The 18,648-nt window shown below is 42.1% G+C and overlaps 1 protein-coding gene across 3 annotated transcripts in view; it reads left to right on the plus strand.

Annotated features, from left to right (window-relative positions):
- daam2 (dishevelled associated activator of morphogenesis 2) overlaps positions 1-18,648 on the plus strand; it is a 99,302-nt gene that overhangs the window by 37,967 nt on the left and 42,687 nt on the right. For all 3 annotated transcript variants that reach the window (XM_044374180.1, XM_044374178.1, XM_044374179.1), the window contains exons 3-4: positions 7,866-7,955; positions 17,007-17,081. In XM_044374180.1, coding sequence (XP_044230115.1) covers positions 7,866-7,955; positions 17,007-17,081 — 165 coding nt within the window. The remainder of the gene's footprint in view (positions 1-7,865; positions 7,956-17,006; positions 17,082-18,648) is intronic.

The raw sequence follows: 18,648 nt of genomic DNA on the forward strand, positions 1-18,648 counted from the left end.
CCCAGGAGAAAAAGAGGATTTGGCATTTTCTCATTGGATCTCGGCCCTTCCACATGTTGCGAATAGATTATTCTTGAGATGGTTGTTGGATGGCTGATGGTGTCTTTCACAAGCTCAGATGTTTGGTCTTTGGGGTCATGTCTTTGTTGGGCTCTGGTTTTGTTTTACTGCAGCAACCCGGCATTGAATGCAGCACTTAAAGGTTAAAATCTCATGCTTGAACGTCTGAGAGGGAAAAGTGATGTTCCAGTGAGATGATCACTCAACCTGTGACAGTTTGATTCATGTCTGCTTTGATTGGATGACCAATGCACAAAATGCTCCTACCTAATGATGGTCATCTGGCCAAACCATTGGTCCTCCACATCTGTTTTACTGTTCCTCCAGAAGACATGCTGACATATTTGACCAGTCATCCAAAAATCTGTACAACTAGACCCTGAGCAGTCACTCAGTCTGGACACAATGCTTGTAACACAAGCAGAGAGCTGTGCTACAGGGGAGGAAATAAAGAAATATAGAGAACAACATAACATAGTGTGTTTCCATGGCAATGGGAGACGGGGATTATTGTTATGAAAGCCTCTCCTGAGGAGGAGAATGAGACTCAATGGAGCCTCTGTAGTGGGAGCGACAGATCTGGGCCAAACGGAGGAGTAAACCACCTCCACGTGTCTTCACATCCATAATGGGGTCTTCCACTGTGTCTAGAGACTGCACAGTGCACACTCAGCTTAAACTTTTATTGGAAGAAAAGACTTTGGAGCTGACTTGTCACAATAATATTCTAGGCAGTATTGCTTAAAAACAAGCATATCACTATGGTAATAAAATGGGTACCTTTTATTGCAGATATTTTGGCTGTTGTCACTGCCCAGAGATACAGCAGCAAGTTCTGATATCACAGACCTACAATTTCCTCAGCTGCTATCAGCTCTCTGCTACATTATACCTATGCACTGGACAAATGGTAAAATGTATAATCTTTAAACAACCTCTCCTATATTCTCTGCTGCTTTATGAAAAAATGCATGCAGCAAAAGAGGGAAGAGTTATTGTCCTTGGTGTGTAGCTAAAGAAACTAATATTGCAAAATAAGCATGTGGGAGGTTGATTCTTGATTCCCCTGTGTTAACATGGACTCTCCTCTGCAAAATGTGCCACAACTCATCATAGAGAAAGTCTGAAGAATAAACCCTCCTCCAAGCCTGCAATAGACCCATATGAAAGCCTCCTGTGCCGATAACGAACTCGACAAACCCATGCAAATGAACCTGGAAGCAATCGCCACTGATTTGGACACAATGAACAAAGACCACATCAGAGGAGCTAATGGATCGCATCAATTAAACTACACATTTGCAGATGGCCGCAGAATTTCCTGATAGCAAATGTGCTGCAGCTCTGGATTCTGTTTTACGGATCTGGGTGCATTTTAAACAGTTTCTTTCCACCAGTGTTTCAAGGCTTGCACGCATAGTTGATATATAGGCCATGTGTGAAGTTTGGCACTGCTTCAAGAGCAATAACAGCTTCATTTTTGTTTATCGGGCAGTTCCCTCCTAATAACATTTTATCATCAAATGTGAAATTGCTCTCATATTTAGGCACCGTAATTGAAAATTGGTTCTGCTCAATCATTTGGGTACTTGAGTACATTTCTCACTGGTGGCAGTTTGATAACCCAAAATGCAATTTTAGTTTCTTCAAAGAAAAACCAAAGTGTGAGGTTGTTTGGGGACAACTACAATGGTATTTACAAGTTGCAGCTGATAGCAATGAACACATTGCGTTTACTGTGGAAAGGTCGGCATATGGTCACAATGTGTTGACACATTCGCAAAAGCCTGAACCCAACTACACAGTGCCACTGAAACACTGCAGGCTTAAACTGTTAAGACAATGATTTGAGGACACCTAGGGGGGCAGACATGCTATGGAATAGAATTTAAAGCAGCAACTCATTTTATTAGTTATGAAGAAAGAAAGATGCTGACTCAGCATCTGCATTTTGTTCTTCATGCAGAGGTTGCTCTCCCCAACCTATCAGTCAACTATTTCTCAAATCATTAAAAAAGAAAGACCCAGTCTTTCACACTTCTGCAATGTTATATACAGTATATCTGGAGAAACTGGTGCAACCGAACTAGGTCTACCAGGCCAACATCTGGCAAGTACAGTACTGGCAGACATCAGATTAGTGTGTGTTCTCTCTGTTGCACTCTGTCCTGCCCTCTTTTTCTATCTGCTTCGTCTGTCTGTCTCTTTCCCTATGTGGGTGCCTCATTCTTTCTTTCTGCGTCTCATAATTTGGGGCAGTTTTAATCCAACCACTTTGGGCAGTGGTCCAGCTGTCCAATGTCAGGCACCGCATCTGTGCACTAAAACCTTTAATAGTGTCCACCCCATGTGACTCCCAATCATTGTCTTCAGTGGCACACAAATTCTTTTCTTAAGGCAGTGATGGTAAAATTAGGCTTTTTTTCATTTGTAGCCTTAACTTTGGTTTCCAGGAACACCGGACTCTTAAACATAAATCCTCTTCTAATGTTCCCTCTAGTGTGACTTGTCGAGCCGGACGCAAATCAAAAATGCGTTGCATAACTGGAGGGAATGGAAATGTTCTCCACCCGCTGAGCCACTGGGAGTGAGTTTCCTCCCCAGTGTACGCCTTGGGATGCACCCTCTTTCCTTTCTGATTCCCTCCCTCCTTCCCTTACATTTGCCTGCCTAACTGGCTTCCCATCTCTAATGGCCTCTTCCTAGCTCTGCTTTAAAGTCAGCTCTCACTGCCCAGAGCCCTCCTTATCATGGAAGTGGTGAAGCTTTGTTTGGATGGGAGAGGCAATGTGTTAGCAATGGCCAGCTACTGACTGATTCATCAAAGAGCGGATACTATGACTCATCTGAACGTTGCTAAATGGTGCAAGCCCAGTGTGTGTGATGTGATGCTTTCCAAAAGGCAGTAATGCCACTAAAACCATTCACACGATATCTTAAGAGTAAGAAGTTAATCTTTGACCTTTTCTTGATTGTGGTTAATGATTCAGAGTTAGTCTTTGCCTTGCATGAAGAACTCCAGGACGAGTTGTGAGGCTATATCTGGTATAGAACGCAGACACGCTCACAGAAAAACTCACTGAATCTCGTTTGGGTCAATAATGGCAGCTACAGCTTCCTGTGGGTCCCCTTGAGGCCTCATATGACTTCCTGCCATCTTGCCTGTCTTTCCTCTGCCTTCCTGTCTCGCCCAGAGACTGCTGCAGGATATATACACGGCATGTGTGTGTGTGTATGTCAGCGCTACACCAGGCTGACCCTCTCAGCCAATACCGTAAGACTTCACATGAGGTAAAGACATTCAAATCCACTCTGGAAATGCCACTTCATATTCACACACACACACTCTGGAGAGGATGTCATTCTTGGACCACACACATTTCCCATTTAGGTGGAGCCTTACACATTCTCAATCAGTTGTCACATAGACACACCTACTCCCACTCCTATGCCAGTCACTCACACCCACTCATTCACTTGCCCTTTTCTGTCCCTGCATACGTATTTTCCCTCACATTTCGGTGTTAGATTTCCTTGCTTCCACCTTTATGCTAGATAAACACACATGTATAAACCACTTTCCTCACCCTTTTTCACCTATGTACACTGCAATGTACGCCCCCTCCTCCTTTCATGCGGTACATCTGTCTCCATGAAGTGAACGTGTAGTCTAAACAGTAGCAGGTATTTAGGTTTTCCCACACTGCTCTGAGTTTACTATGTTTCATTGCGACTCTTCCCTCTCTCTTCCTTTACACTCTTTCCATATGGTGTAGATAAATATTTTAAGTCTCCCACAGACATGTTGTATCATCTGACTCCTGTTATGTCATGCAAATTAATTTATGCGGCTATATAAGCTATGATTAGTGGCACAAGAGTTAAGATATCTTCATCATGATAATCCCCGGGGGTTATTACAGTACATCATACATTTGTTAGCTACAGAGTTGCTAAGTTGGAGGAGCCGCTGAATCTGGAAGTGTTTTCCCTCATTCTGTATTCCCATTTCACATTTTTCTTTAAGTTTCAATTATAACAGCTTCATCTTTGAGAAATCCTGTTCTGTCCATCGATTAGGCATGGCGGATGAGTGTAAATACTACAGTACCCATGAGCCTTGGCTGTCCTTGCTATGGAGAAGAAGCCAGTCAGAGACACAAACCACAGCGGTAGCAAATTTAGTGATTGGATGTTTTTTGCCAAAATGCAACTTGGGAGTCAAAGTAAACTTCTTCCCCTAAGTTCTATGTCACAGGATTGTACACTTTTTATCAAAACAACATATTTTTAATGTAGTTGTTAATCATTTGCACTGATGATTGAACTGGGAGAGTTTTATCCCCATCCAAGCTGTAGAAGGAACTTGACTTTAACTTCCAGAACCAGGGCTGTCCAAAAAAAGCTCCTCACTCTTTGCAGTTCAGTATGCTCACTTTCACTTCATCATTTCAGATCCATCCAAATCATTACTACTTTGAAATGTTTGTGCTTAAAGTAATACTTAAACATTTTCCTTTCGAGAGTGAGTAAGAAGATAGATGTCAGTCTCATGTCTATGTGTTAGCCTAGCTTAGCTACTGAAGGCAGGAGGAAACAGCAAGTCAAGTTATGTTGTAAAAGTGTGAATGAAATGCAATTTTCTGACATGTGTCACTGCTGCATATGAAATTAAATGGAAGTCGTGAGTCACTCTGCACAAACATGCATTCATGTGAGTTGGAAAAGTTCCAAATTGAGTGACAAAGGATCGTAGTCATCCTGGGGCTTTATGAATCCTTTTCATAATCATAAAGAGAGGAGACCAAAAAGTAGAGAGACTGGAGATAATACTGTAACTGGCATATCTGGATAATTCAGAGATCAGTCAGACACCAAGCTGACACACCCCACACACACACACAGTAGGTACATACAATGCTAGCTAGCTACTGTTAATGCCTGTTCAGTAGGTACATTGGCTGTTTGGGGTGAATAAACAGACTGACAGACAGCAGTCAAATTTGTGCGAATAACACAGGGTGAAAATGTGCTTCACATTTTGTCTGAATACACTATTAAGTTCACTAATTAACACAATTGGTTTGTTTAGTGGCTAAACAGCTTTCTCCAGTCTTTATACAGGCTAAATGTGTCCAGACACATACATAATGAGCAGACATTACTTTTTATCTTCTCAACTCATTTTCTCTAAGAATATCTTTATTTCCCAAAATCAACCCATCAACTTTTTGAGTTGAATTGATGGTGAGTGAAGAGTAAACGCATTTAGTAACTGTTAGAGCCGGCCAACAGGCTATAATGACATGCAATAAAATTCTTTCTAAATGTGTTTATCATGCCATTTGCTTTTACAAAAGTTGTCTTAATGTGCTCTCCGAGCTTTTTCTCTTTTTTCACCATATCCTCTGTGTTATCTCGGCACATTTTAGAAGCCCACCATGTCTTGAAGAACAGGAAATTGAATGACAGGTCAGGTCAGTCGGTGTGCGGCGGACATGACAGTCAAAACTCACTACCGTGACACCCTTTTTTAATTTGTAACATTACTCGATAGCCAGTTCTGTTGAAAATATGAAAGGAGTTCAGAGGCCTAAGGTATGTCTTTTTTTCCCCTCTTGCGCAGCAGGTGTAACAATATTAGCTTTGGTTTATGTGAATTCCCAACTGGAGCGTGCTGGCGAAGGTGGACGGGGGCACATCAAGAGAAAGTTTTACACAGCAAAGTGGAAAGTGGTTCGGTTTTGTTTTGGAAGATTGAGAGAGGGACTGCGTGTTTCTTGGGTGTTGCTACGGTCATGAGGAGAGGCCATGTGATGCGGATGTGGTATTGGAGCACGTTTTGAAAGCAGAGGGTGGAGGGGGTGGAGGTGGAAGAAAATGGTGGGATATTGCATAACTGGAAAGTGAAAAGTCCTCTGGCTGGCATGACACGAACATTCCTCCACCCACCCGATGTCCTAATCCTTGACTTCAACTCTTTTCTCTCTTCTTTCATTCAAAAGCAGACCAGCACCACTTCTACCTGACAATAACTAAATGAAACATAAGCTCAGCATCTATGCATTAGCCCTTGTAGCCCAGCCAGCCACTCCTTTCCTGTTTTCCTGTTCCTGTACTTGACTTTTTCTTTATCCTATTCATACACCTTAAATCTTATGTAAAGCCTTATATAATCATATATCAATTTCTAAATGGAATTCTCGTCCTGGGGTAGCTTACCTGCTCCCCCAAACTGTACAACATGCATGTCGCGGACACCTAAATCCTCCTTTTCATGGCTGACGTATATCCTGCTCTCACATAACTCCCTTCCATATAAGACCTTAAATTGAGAGGCCTGAGGAGTAGCAAGGGGGAGATGGAGAGAGCAAGAAGAAGCCGAGAGATCAGTTGCTAGGCTCAGCTCCCATCTGGTTCAAATCCAGGGTTTTCATTCTCGCTGATTTCCCCATCAGCTCCCAGTATCAGCTCCTCCAAACAGCAGCAGCTTGGACAGCAGGGCTTTGACCCGGCGACCAGGCGACAGGCCAGAGACGAGCTGGCTTCTCAGTCTCCATTTCTAAGCCCGAGGATGTGGAGAGGGGATCGTGGTCCAAACCAAAGCTGAAATCTGTAAATATTGAAGGACAGAGAGTCAGAGGTTAAATGCTGAGCTGCTAAGAGGTAGCTAGTTTTCTGCTTGATAGAAAATAACAGCAGCATTCTTCATTGTGTTGGGTAATGTAGACCCTGGATGATCTTCTCTGGGTGCAAGTCACAATTAATCATTGAAATCATGCTGTTGAGATGAAAAATGCTTTGACCAAAGAATCTAAAGCTTCTTTGAGGTTTCTATCTGTATTAGACCCCCTTGAAGTTCACACCCTTCAGATTTTTCCTTTTTTTTTCCTTCTTCAAAACCACAATAATGCAGCCGCTGGTTATCCCATTGAAAGGACTGGGTGAGAGATGATGTCATTCTTCATAGTGTCGGGATACTTGGAATGTGGGCCATCTCAGCCCACCCCGGCCAGCTGAATGGATGAAAACAAACCCTGTGAATCTACTGGCCAGCTTTAAGGGGCCCCACCTTTGGCACCGGTAGCCATCTTCACTCTGGGGGGCCCGGGGGGCCCGACACTTCTGGCTGACGTCATGGTAGCAAAACCATTATGATGAGATTAGTTTGAGCCTGAGCACAAAGCCCTGGTGCTATAGCATCTCATCCTCTCTATTTTTGTGGTTTGTGCACATTCCCCCCTTTTCTGTTTCACTCACCATGTTCCTGTTTTTCTATCAATGCATCTCTCTTTCTGTCTCCTCCCTCCATCTCTCTCCTTCTCCCCTCAACCCTGATTTATCCATCTCTCCTTTCCCAAGACTTTACTTTTCCTCCTTGGCACACAGAGACTCATTTCCTGGGCTCATATGCATTTCAAAAGGTGCAGGAGGCTCCTTGTACCAAGCGGAAGAATTGAGCAGAGCAGCAGGGGGAATATTAAAACACTCCTCTGTGTAGATCAGTTCCCAGTCAGACAGTGGGAAGGTTGGACAATAAAATGTCACTGTGTAAACTCGACGCATCCGGTGATCGCAGTCATTGCTAAAATGTTTGGCTCTTTAAAAACAAAAGCGATTGAGGGATTGTGTCCCGATGGGATTCTTGTCTTTCCCAGTCAAACGTAATAGTCATGTTTGTCATGGTTTTTCCACATATTTATTCTTGACGTGCTATATATGGGAATCTTATCTAATCCAATACAAAATAAATCGAATGGTTAGTGGTTTGGTTTGAAAAATGAATGCCTTCTCTGTTGTTTCAGGATGAACTGGACCTGACGGATAAGAACAGGGAGGCCATGTTCGCTCTGCCAGATGAGAAGAAATGGCAGATCTACTGCAGCAAGAAGAAGGTGAGTTCTGAGGTCTATGCTCCTCTTTACCGTACATCAGCTCCAATCTCTGGCTGGCCGTCTGTTGACCGGCTGTCTGCACCCACAATTTAGAGCTAAATTGTCAGCGATGAATGTTATTGAAGGGCAGCTTCTTACCAGAACAGCAGCCACACAGTCAGTCCTCATTCCAGCTTCTCATTTCTGCATTGACGTAAGCATCTTCACTCTGTTGCACGTGTTAAGCCAGCTACATGTTGCACAATATTTTCTGCAGGCTGCGCTATGTGCACTACTGTACGTGCACGCGCAGCACACACATGTAAACAACACTGAATACACAAATACACTCCCAACACCCGTTTCAAGACCCTCAATCTCCAAATCTGGCTCCCCACGTTGGAGCGAGCAATTTCCTTGTGCTGCTTAAGAATTGTCAACATACCAGAAGAGCACTAGAACATTCTGGTTAGCCCTCTCGTTCACCCCTTACCCCTCGCCAAAACATCTCTCGTTCTCTTCATACCCTTCAGCGTGTCTCTCCACAACAACTCTGCTCTCACTTTGTGGTCAAATATCCACCAGGAAATGACATTGTGCTTGGAGAAAAAGGGGAATTCAGCCCCCCTCTCCCCGTCAATAGCAAATTGAATAAATAGTCATAAACCCTCCCCTGTGTCTCTTTGCTAATTTGTTTTTTGGCTGAGGTTTTTGTGTTGGAAGCACGACGAGGATCGAAACCCTCCTTTCTCTTTCCAAGGCATGCAGGTTTAACTGATGTGATAGGTCCTGACAACCTTTTTAAAAAGAAGTAAACACACACTATTGTGTGTATATGTGTGTGTGTGTGCCTGTGCGCATGTATGAGCACCTGCATGTGTAAAAGTTTGTGCTTGTGTGCAGGACAGTATTGAGTTACTAGGAAAAAGAGGAGCAGTGGAATTGTGGTGTGTTTAGAGGGATGTCAAGGCGAGGATGGAAGCTGGAGCACCAACAGTTTACAATGAAATGGAACACGGGTAAAAATAATATAAAAGGAAGATATATTGTTTCTTCTAATACATTATGATAACCGTAGGACTTGCAGTGTGCTATGTCCTTTGAATACATTGCTTAGTATCAAAGGGGATTCAATTGTTGGCAGAATGTGCATTTGCATATGTGAACCCACATGAAAAGGCACAAGTTCAATATTACTCCAATATCAGTTATTGAATATCTCACTCAAGCAACCACAGACATTTATGAGCACTCTTTGTACTGTAGTAGAAGGTAGTGGAAACAACATTTTGGCAACAGCCCGGGCATATTGGAACCAAAATGGTTTGCAAGTGTGCGCCGAAGCCGGGTTCAGAGGTAGGATATATTAGTTTGTCGTTCCTCCCCCATCTCTTCCAGTCAGAAATCATTTCCTCTGTAAGACTAAGGTGAAAAAAAACAGCCGTGTCCAGGCCAGGAAACGGAGAGCAAAACCGGGGTAACAGTGCACAGCGGAAAGCTGGAGGAAAAACCAAACAAACCCCTCATTCATGGATAGAGGCAGCTTAATGGAGAATGAGGAAAAAAAACAACTGGTGTGCAATATTGGATAATAACTTGTGTGTCTGTGTGTGTATATGCAGGCGGGAAGGCATGAATACTGTTGTCACGTGCACACACCCACTAACCATACTGTATACAGTACCAGTCAAAGGTTTGGACACACCTTCCCATTCACTTGAATGAGAAAGTGTGTCCAAACTTTTGATTGGTACTGTATGTTCTACACACACACATCCACACACACCACACAGTAGTTCCCTGTGTTCCTGCAAATTACAGCATGACAGTGATTTGAATGGAGAGCATAGGACAGCAGAATTTCCCTCAGCCGTTCCTGTCGGTGACAAACACTGGTTCCCTTGTTTCCCTCAGCCAAGCGACGGCTCCAGTTGTTGTGGTTAGATAACACTTGGAGGGAGCCTATAAGGGCGCGACAAAGGGACAAACTAACTTTGTTCACCTGCAAAACAAACCGGCCGACACATTTACTACAGACCACTTACGCAGTTCCATTTCATCGCTGTCCAGGGAAAAATACAGGAGAGTTGTACGTTTTCACATAAACTGAAGGACTGAATGCTTCTTTGTGGGTTGAGCAAATTCACTTACTTCTTGGGCTAATGAAACAATTTAAGGCCCAAATTGAGAGTGCACCTGTTTCCACAGCACAGCAAATACATATTCAGTTTGCTTCTCTGCAGTATAAATAATACTGTATGTACATTTATCAGTTTTTAGTCACTATTGTGGCAGAAGAACTCAAAAAGAAGCTGACAGACACAACCATGAAAGCATTCTTAAAAGGTTGTTTTGGCTAACATGTTAGCTTACAGTTAGCCACTTGAACAACCAGCAGACACAGAGCTACATGAAACATCCAGGTGGAGTTGATTTTAAGGCCACCTGATGAACATTAGTCCAATATTCACTCTACTTTAAGCGTCAGTTTGATCTCTCTCTTGAATCCTGAGAAAAAATATTTGTGTCGTTAGCCTGCTAGTAGACTTTCTTACCCAGTAGTCACTGTCTGCTGGTTGTTGCTGGTAGCGTACAGTGATTTAATCACAGCTTGTTTGCTGAAAATGTTAATTAAATTTGACTGCTGTACCAAAACAATGAGTTAAAAGAGGCTAAAAGCTCAGTCTTTGTAACAACAAAATACCCTCTTCACATTATGCATCATTTGATTTAATGTTAATACAAAAATACTGATTAATTCAACTTGAACATTGTTGTTGAATACTTGCAGAATATGAGTTATATTTGCATGATTTACACCACAGCACCGCAAAGCAAATTCAGTGGTTTTCTTTCAAAATGATAGTTTATTTATTTGACAGTAGTCCTCTTATAGTCTCTGGCTAATACCAGTCAGTAGTGATGTAAGGGAATTAGTGTAAATATGGTCACTGTGTACCATGACTAACTAGAACATCTTGTCAAGGCCTTCAGGCTTTACATAAGCCAACCATATCTGCACCTCTGATCTCAGCCACAGCCAGCGGTGTTGGGTGTCTATCTCTGTGTGTATCTGTGTGTGTCTGTGAGTGTGTGTGTGAGAGAGAGAGAGAGTGGACCTAATTTTGGTAAGCCCGAGAATTACATACATGTTTAGTGTTTCTGTTGTAATCACTTTTAGAATATACCGCATTCTTGTTGGTCTGTGTGTGTTTGTCTGTGTGTGTACATACTTGTTTTTGCAGACATCGCGTTCAGCAGTCCCCAGGTAGAGAACACGATGTAACATCTAATAACTCCTGATAATCGTTCAGTGCTGGGAGCCAAACAGGGTCTCCTGACTCCCATTAGTAGCGCTGCACTGACACACACTGTGTTGTCAGGACATGATCCTACAATATGGCCTTTTATCAGTGTCAAAGCAGGGACAAAACTAGCATTGACGCATGATTTAATGTCCAAAATTTCCCTAAAAAGAGGATTTTCTGTATGTTGTTTTTTTTTCTCCAAAATCACCCGACCACATGTCATGCTTATCTCAGATCCTGCTAATGGAACGCTTAACACGACCTGGCTGATGATATCATGTACACCCAGACATTGCTCTCTGCTGAAGTGGCGGCAGCTTATGTTTTCAAATTAGCCACATGTGCTTTATCCCCATCTCTTAAACTAATGTGACCTCAGGCAAAAATTTTTGCTTCAGCTTGTGCTAAAACTTGTGTAATGTTATGCTACCTGTAACAAACGGCAAGCGTTACATAATCTTCCAGAATTCAATATCCTGTCCATTTCCTGCCTCTCTAGGTGAGACTTTATATCCCGGCTTCCATAGATAAATATTCCCCGTGGAGAGATTGGCTCTTTGGAATGTCGGACAGTCCCCCCTCTTTGCGCAGGATGGAACATATTGTGGTGACAGCTGGAGCAGAGAATATGGAGAATATGTTGACTTATATATCCTTAAATGACAGTTAGTGCGCCCCAATGTCTTGATGTAACACAGTGCTATTGTGGATGCTGGATAGCCCATGTGCTACATACTGTACTGCACTACCTAGGAATAACAATGTTAGGAATTTGGTGCAACAAATCAGCATATTTCAATGCTTTTGTTTATAGAGAAATCACACGTCTACATGTGTTTCCCCAGTCAGTATAACACTTATTTGTTTCGTTTGGGAACTCACGCTCATTTAACATTGCCAACAAGATCATTTAAGATTAAGTACACCCTCAATTTCTACCAGGACACTCCCTCCCAGCATATTTAAAAATGCAACGAAGGAGCTGGGGGTTGGGGGAGGCAAACCATTGTATCAGGTGAGGCTACGCAGTGTGTGACGATGTGACTACCCAACTGGCATGGTGCCAGTTTGTGCTGGTTGGCTGTGGTTTTCACTCCATGTGAATTCAATATGCAAAGCGGCACATGCCGTTGGTGCCGACTTTAATCATCGGTTCTGTGCCGCACACAAACAAATAGCACCTATACCAATAGCATCATAAAAAAAAAAAAACTGACTAATGAATGTATGTGGCGCTGTCAACACTTAAAAGCAAACAAATGAAATTCACGTTTATCAAAGCATTGATATGGATTTCTCTAACCTCGCTGCTACGTAGGCTACTGTCGGGCTCTGTGCATTTTAGCTGGAGAGACAGGACGGCTTGCAGTGCTTTAACAATCACTAAAAGCACATTTCTGGCCCATTGAGAGCGTCTCTGTGTGAGTACCTGTGCTGTCTTACAAGCAGCTCGGTGTGTCTTTGGGAAGTACTAGTGCATGTTTCTGAGTCTTTGTGTAATATCATCTATATCAAAGGTGTTTGCTTGTGAAATAGTTTGTAGCGTACATAATTTGCTAACAACTTAACAACTTTGTGCTCTCTAAGAACTGACAACATCAAAATTAAATTTCCAAGATTTTATTACTGGCAAACAAAGCGGTGAACTTTGACAAGTCCAAATACTGTTTTTTTTTTCCTTTTACAGTCCTCTGCTTTGTTTATGAAGTGGTCTTTGAATATATAGTGTTGTTATGCTTCTCTGTGCTGTCATGGATTTGGGCAGCTCATGAGAGTCACCACTTCACAAGCAGGGTCCCCCCGGGCCTCTCTGAGCACATGGGAACAGAGTGTGAGGAGCCCGACCGGCACCCCAAATTGCCAGAGAAACTAGAGACCTCGGGGGAAACATGTTAGCATGTCACTGAAAGCTAGTGTATAGATTCTTGCCTGTCTGAAACACAGAACAGTTGGGCTACACTTGAAAGAGCGACTGGGCCAAGTTGGCTGCCAAAGCCCAAAGGCTGGAACACATGAGTGTGAAAATGTGTCGTTCCCATATCTTTGTTATGCAGAACACGCTAATACGGGTGTGCATGTGTGCAATAGGGTCGTGACCAAGCACATGTTGAAGTTAGCAGGGATCTTGAATCAGCACAGCAGCTTGAATTATAGCATTATTTATTTTTACCTCCCTCCCGTGCTCTTTCTCAAAATTGAAAATGTGATTGAGAGTAAGTTTTAGAGTCAAACAAACAGTACAAACCTCCCCTGGCACTTCAAAGTACTGTGGGTTTAACTGTGGCCAATGAGGTATTTGGGTTTTCTACCCCCTGTTGCTCCTAAAACCTTGACTTGAAAGGTATGTGTGCACAGGATTTTTCCAATCTGTGTGCTCAATTATCATTGTCAGTAAACCCTTTTTGGAGGTTTAAAATCTTTGAGATGGCTTGTTGTATGACAGCAGGGGAGCTGAAATATGTAATTTCATCTACTCTTGCAGCAGGTGCCTCTGCAAACACAATAGCCTGCCAAACACACAGGGAAATATTCTTGAACTCTGGCTTTGGTCAGATCTTTGGGTCTTTATAGAAACAATATATCCCTCAACAGATGGTTGTAACAAGAGGAACACCTTACAGAAATATACCTGATACACTGCAGGGGATTCCTGTCCTCCTCTGCTTCAACGCAGGTTGTAAATCATATTTAATGTCACCAGACGTGAGGAATGTACAGTGTAGTGTAAGTGTGTAATTGCTGTAATAGAATTATGGGGTTGACCCTAAACTGTCGCAGCAGAGCACACGACTTGAATGTTTTCACCCAGAAGAAGACCATAACAGAACAGCACCCAGTATGTATACGTTATATACAGTATGTGTATGTGATGTGTGCAGTGCAATCATACAAATATGTACACATGTAGACAAATGCAAATTTTCCATTCACATCCAAGGCCTGTTGTTTGCACTTCTTGCACTTTTTTTTGGAACCAGGCTCCACTCTATAGAGTCTGGCTTCTTATCACAAGATTTTTAATACCAGTCATCAACTGTGATTAACTCAGAGAATGATTTGATCAAGAAAGCAGCACACAAGAACAAACCTACCATCACTTCACCTTTCAGAAAATTCCATGAAAAGGGCAAATATTCAGGAAGTGTACGGTCTGATATGACTAGAACCCCCAAAACAAACTTTGTGTTGTAATCATTTGTCCCAAAACAAGACGAAAATTACAGCACTTTACTCTGGCTCGTGAAACTGCCAGAGTAAATGTTGCATCGGACTCAACATGTTTTTTTGAGGGCGTGTCGGCGGCTGTAAGGGCCAGAGAGAGGCAGTTAAGTTGTTAATCTCAGCGTCAGGATCTGTCTGGCATCACGTCCTGAGCGTGTCAGCAGTATAGTAAGGAAAACGACGGCCAGCTCGAAAACACACTATGAGAAGTACAGTGAGTTCTATTGTTTTAGCTTTATTTCAGCTCTTTAGCTTGAGCTCAAAAACTGCCAAATCAGAAACGACGGTCATTACAAAGACTAAAATCCACATTGACCAAACCTACTCAAACCCCAAAAATCTTCAGCGGAGCTTCTTGAGGGGATATGATTCATAAATTAGTGCATTTGCTTCTGCAGCTCATTTTTATTTTCCAGACTTGTAGTTCATTGGGTCACTGGAGGTAATGAGAGGATTTTATGTCTGGGGAAAATCAATTCAGGCTGGTGCCAGAATGGAGTTTGTCTGGCTTAATCAACAGTAAAGGTCATCAGCTTTCGGCTGTGTTGTGCCACCATGCAAATATTGAGGCGACATTTTCGAAATGAAGGGATTGAGTGGCATAAAATATTGATTTCCACATATCAGAGAGTGAGCGCAGACAGAAGTGATGAGCTCTTGTTGCAGCATGAATGCCCTCGCAGTAAATGAGGTAGTTAAAGAATTTTATAAGGTATCAGAGAGCTTAGTTTGCCCCTGACGCGTTCAACATAGTATAACTGTCAGTCTCTCAAATGAACTGTTGGCAGAGCTTTATTATGATAACTATTGTACTATGCTTATTTTTCTAAGCAGATGTACTGCCATGAGGTGTTTTGCTTCTTTTATAGTGGTCTGTAGAAAGGGGGTCTGAACCTCTGAAATACCAAAAGTGCTGTGATATGGCATTAACACTCAAAATATTGTCATACACAGTCCTTACATGCACAGAAAACACAGTCATTGGAGCCCTGAGGTCATTGAAGGCCCTGCCCCTCCCACCATATTTATAATAAAAAAAGAGACATTTTTTGTATTTGCAAAAAAAAAAAAATGTCTGCATTAGAAGTTAAATTTCTGACATATGTTGAGATTTCAAATACATTTAAAGCGTTGGCAAAGAATTACTACAGCTCTTATCTTATAGAACTCTCCAATTGTGCCTTAATGTGGCTCTTATTTGAGTTTCCAACTCTCATTGACGTGCACACAGTAACAAGAACAACAACAGCTTTCCACCAGTGCTCTAAGCCCAGGCTAAACAAGACCAGATGTGAACGAGGAACATGGTCTCTGTATTCCCCTGTGCCTTGGTTGCTCGTGGCATCACGCTTCCTCGGATTGGCCAGGACAAATTGATCTCAGACAGAGCTATTTGAAAACTATTGTGGAGTGCACTTCGTTCCTCGAGGCAGTTCTCCTCTCTCTCTTTCCCTGTGTAATAAAAGCTAAGACAAGTGAATAGTCTGAGATGTTGTGACCCCATTATGGACTGGACAACCTCATAGTTTTAGCTTTCCTGTGGATGATGAGGTAAGGAGCTGAGGTGGAAAGTAGAAGGATGAAACTATGAGTGTGAAAGTAGAGTGAAAAGGAGTACAACATCAATTCTCTACAAGATTAGTTTCATAGTCTTGTACAGAATGTTTGTGTTCTAACAAGACAAAAAGTTAAGACCCCACTAGCAGCCTGTAGAGGTTGCTTTGTTGTCACATCCTACCATTATGACCAACATCCTGATGCTTTTGCTGCTTTAAGAACCTTTTCAGTGGTGGGTTTAAAAATATAGTTTGTCCTGAGGGTTGCATGAGAGGAAAATTCACATAGAATCCCAAATGAAAAAGGGGTTTATCATCTGGAGGACATAAATATTCTCAGTGAATTTCCTAGCAGTCATTAGATTTTGATCTCTTTCATACATAGAAGATGTGGCCTGATGGTCCGGCTTATGGAAAGGTCACAGGGTCACCATAAACATTAGGATTACTTAAAGTCTCAGTCAAGGAGCAGTTTTGACCTGATGGTAGTGATAAAGGAAAGTAATGCACCTACTTGCAAGGTGTATGGAGAAGGTAAAGCATCTTAAAGACCAACACATTTTGGCTTGTTGCCAGAACTGTGCCAAAAAAACATTCAAATGTTCTTTGTAAAGTGTTTTAAGTTTGACCTGGATGAAGGCCGCAAGCCAAAATGCACTGGTCTGACAATAACGTTGTTTTTAATATTACATGTGTTGCTGTTGTTTTGACCTTTTTAAGTGCTACAGGAAAGGTCAGGACATCACCAAAATCATTAGGAATCATCCTCTGGTGACCCTGAGTATCCATACCAAGCTTCTTGCCAATCTAGCCAATAGTAGTTGAAATATCTCACTCTGGACAAAAGTGTTGGACAGTCAGGCCATCTGGCTGTCCAACACACAACGTACATCCTCATACGTACAACCAGCAGAGCTATACTGTAATATTTTGAAGGCATAAATCAATGTTCATTTGACTCAATCTGTCTTTGTGTTCATGCACAGGAGCAAGAGGACCCCAACAAGCTGGCCACAAGCTGGCCGGACTACTACATTGACCGCATCAACTCCATGGCTGCTGTAAGTCAAACTCATTCTCTGCTCTTAGCCAGAATCTTCTTCACTCTATTGAAATTCCTTGATGATTGATGTTCCTGGCCAACTTTAGTTGTCCTATTACAATATCCCCCGCTTACTTCAAGCATCCGGCCACCTCTCCTAAGAGGTCACTGTTAACTCAGTCATTCTTTCTCAGACTTCTCTCTTGGCTCCCTTTTTATCGTCTCCCTGCTGACTGCTTGTTATATTCGCATGACCACATTCCTTCACTGTGACCCCAGCGTTCACACACACTGTGATGACAAACAGGCCATTTAGACACTCAGCAGTCCAGTCAGTGGGAATGACTGTCAGAAACACAGAGCGAAGCCAGGATGACAATATTCATTATTTCTAGCCCGTATGGCTGCCAATAAAAACAACATGACATCATTAGAAAACTGTAATCCACCATGATCTCAGTATTATTTTAGACATAACCGCTGTTATGCGAGTTGTGTTATTTGATTGTACATTCAGCCACTGACCGGTGTGCCATTGACCTCTCACCCCCGAGTCCTCATGTGGACGACAAGTTGGCTCCCAAATGTTTGGAGATCATAAAACATGACGTTTTAAGAGGGGCTCTTTAAGCCTGACATGTAGGTATGAAATTTAGAGACTAGTCAGTCAGTGCTGGAGACAAAGTCGTGCAACTCCAGTAAGAGCATCTTATATCAGTAATGGACTGGAGGGTTTTTTTTGTTTTGTTTTTTTCGTTGTTGTTGTTGTTGTTTTGTTTTTTCTCCACCGAACCAAGCAGACCAACATTTAATACATTTACAAGTCTTTCCAGGGCATGGATCAGATAAACTGTTCAACATAACGTACGCAGACCACCATAAATATGGAGCCAAAACGTAATGGCATTTAATATCTGTTTATTGCCATGTTTGTTTTTCTGGCAAACAGGCCTGTAGCAACAACCCATGTCGAAGGTTGCTATTTTTACAGCTGTTTTTGTTTACTGGCTCCACTCAGGGGACAAGAATGAGCTAGTTCTGAACTGTGTGTCGGTACCTGAGCTTACTGTTGAAGTCTGGAGAAACAATTTTACTGTCATTCTCTTAAAGACTCAGACAACACGCACTCACGCACACATACACAGTATTTTACATGTAGTCGAGAGAAAGAACTGATTTGTGTGTTGCCAAGAATTTTAAATCCACCAGGGCTGTAGAGGTGCCTCTGTGCTATTAGGTGTCAGACACGCTGTCAGAGTTGTTTCAGCCTTTTCTTTTCTTTTTTACTATATCTACTGCAAAAATACAAGACTTTGCAAGCTTTTTCTGTATAGTTTATTGTATATAGAGTCTTAAAATGTTGATATTTTCTTAAAACAAGATTAAATTGTGTTAGTGTGAGGAGGTATTTCCACTTTCTAGAGAGTGTTAGTGCCATTAGTTGCACTAATATTGGAGAAAAATCTTTCAAGAAAATTTTGATAAGAAGATTATTCACCTTTTGAAGCAACTGAAATGATTACATCACTGGCAGAATTGGTTTTGCTTGCACAAAGATGATTAAGATTTTATGACTCTATACTATA

The sequence above is a fragment of the Thunnus albacares genome, chromosome 15 (genome assembly GCF_914725855.1).
Source record: "Thunnus albacares chromosome 15, fThuAlb1.1, whole genome shotgun sequence".
Taxonomy (NCBI): Eukaryota; Metazoa; Chordata; class Actinopteri; order Scombriformes; family Scombridae; genus Thunnus; species Thunnus albacares.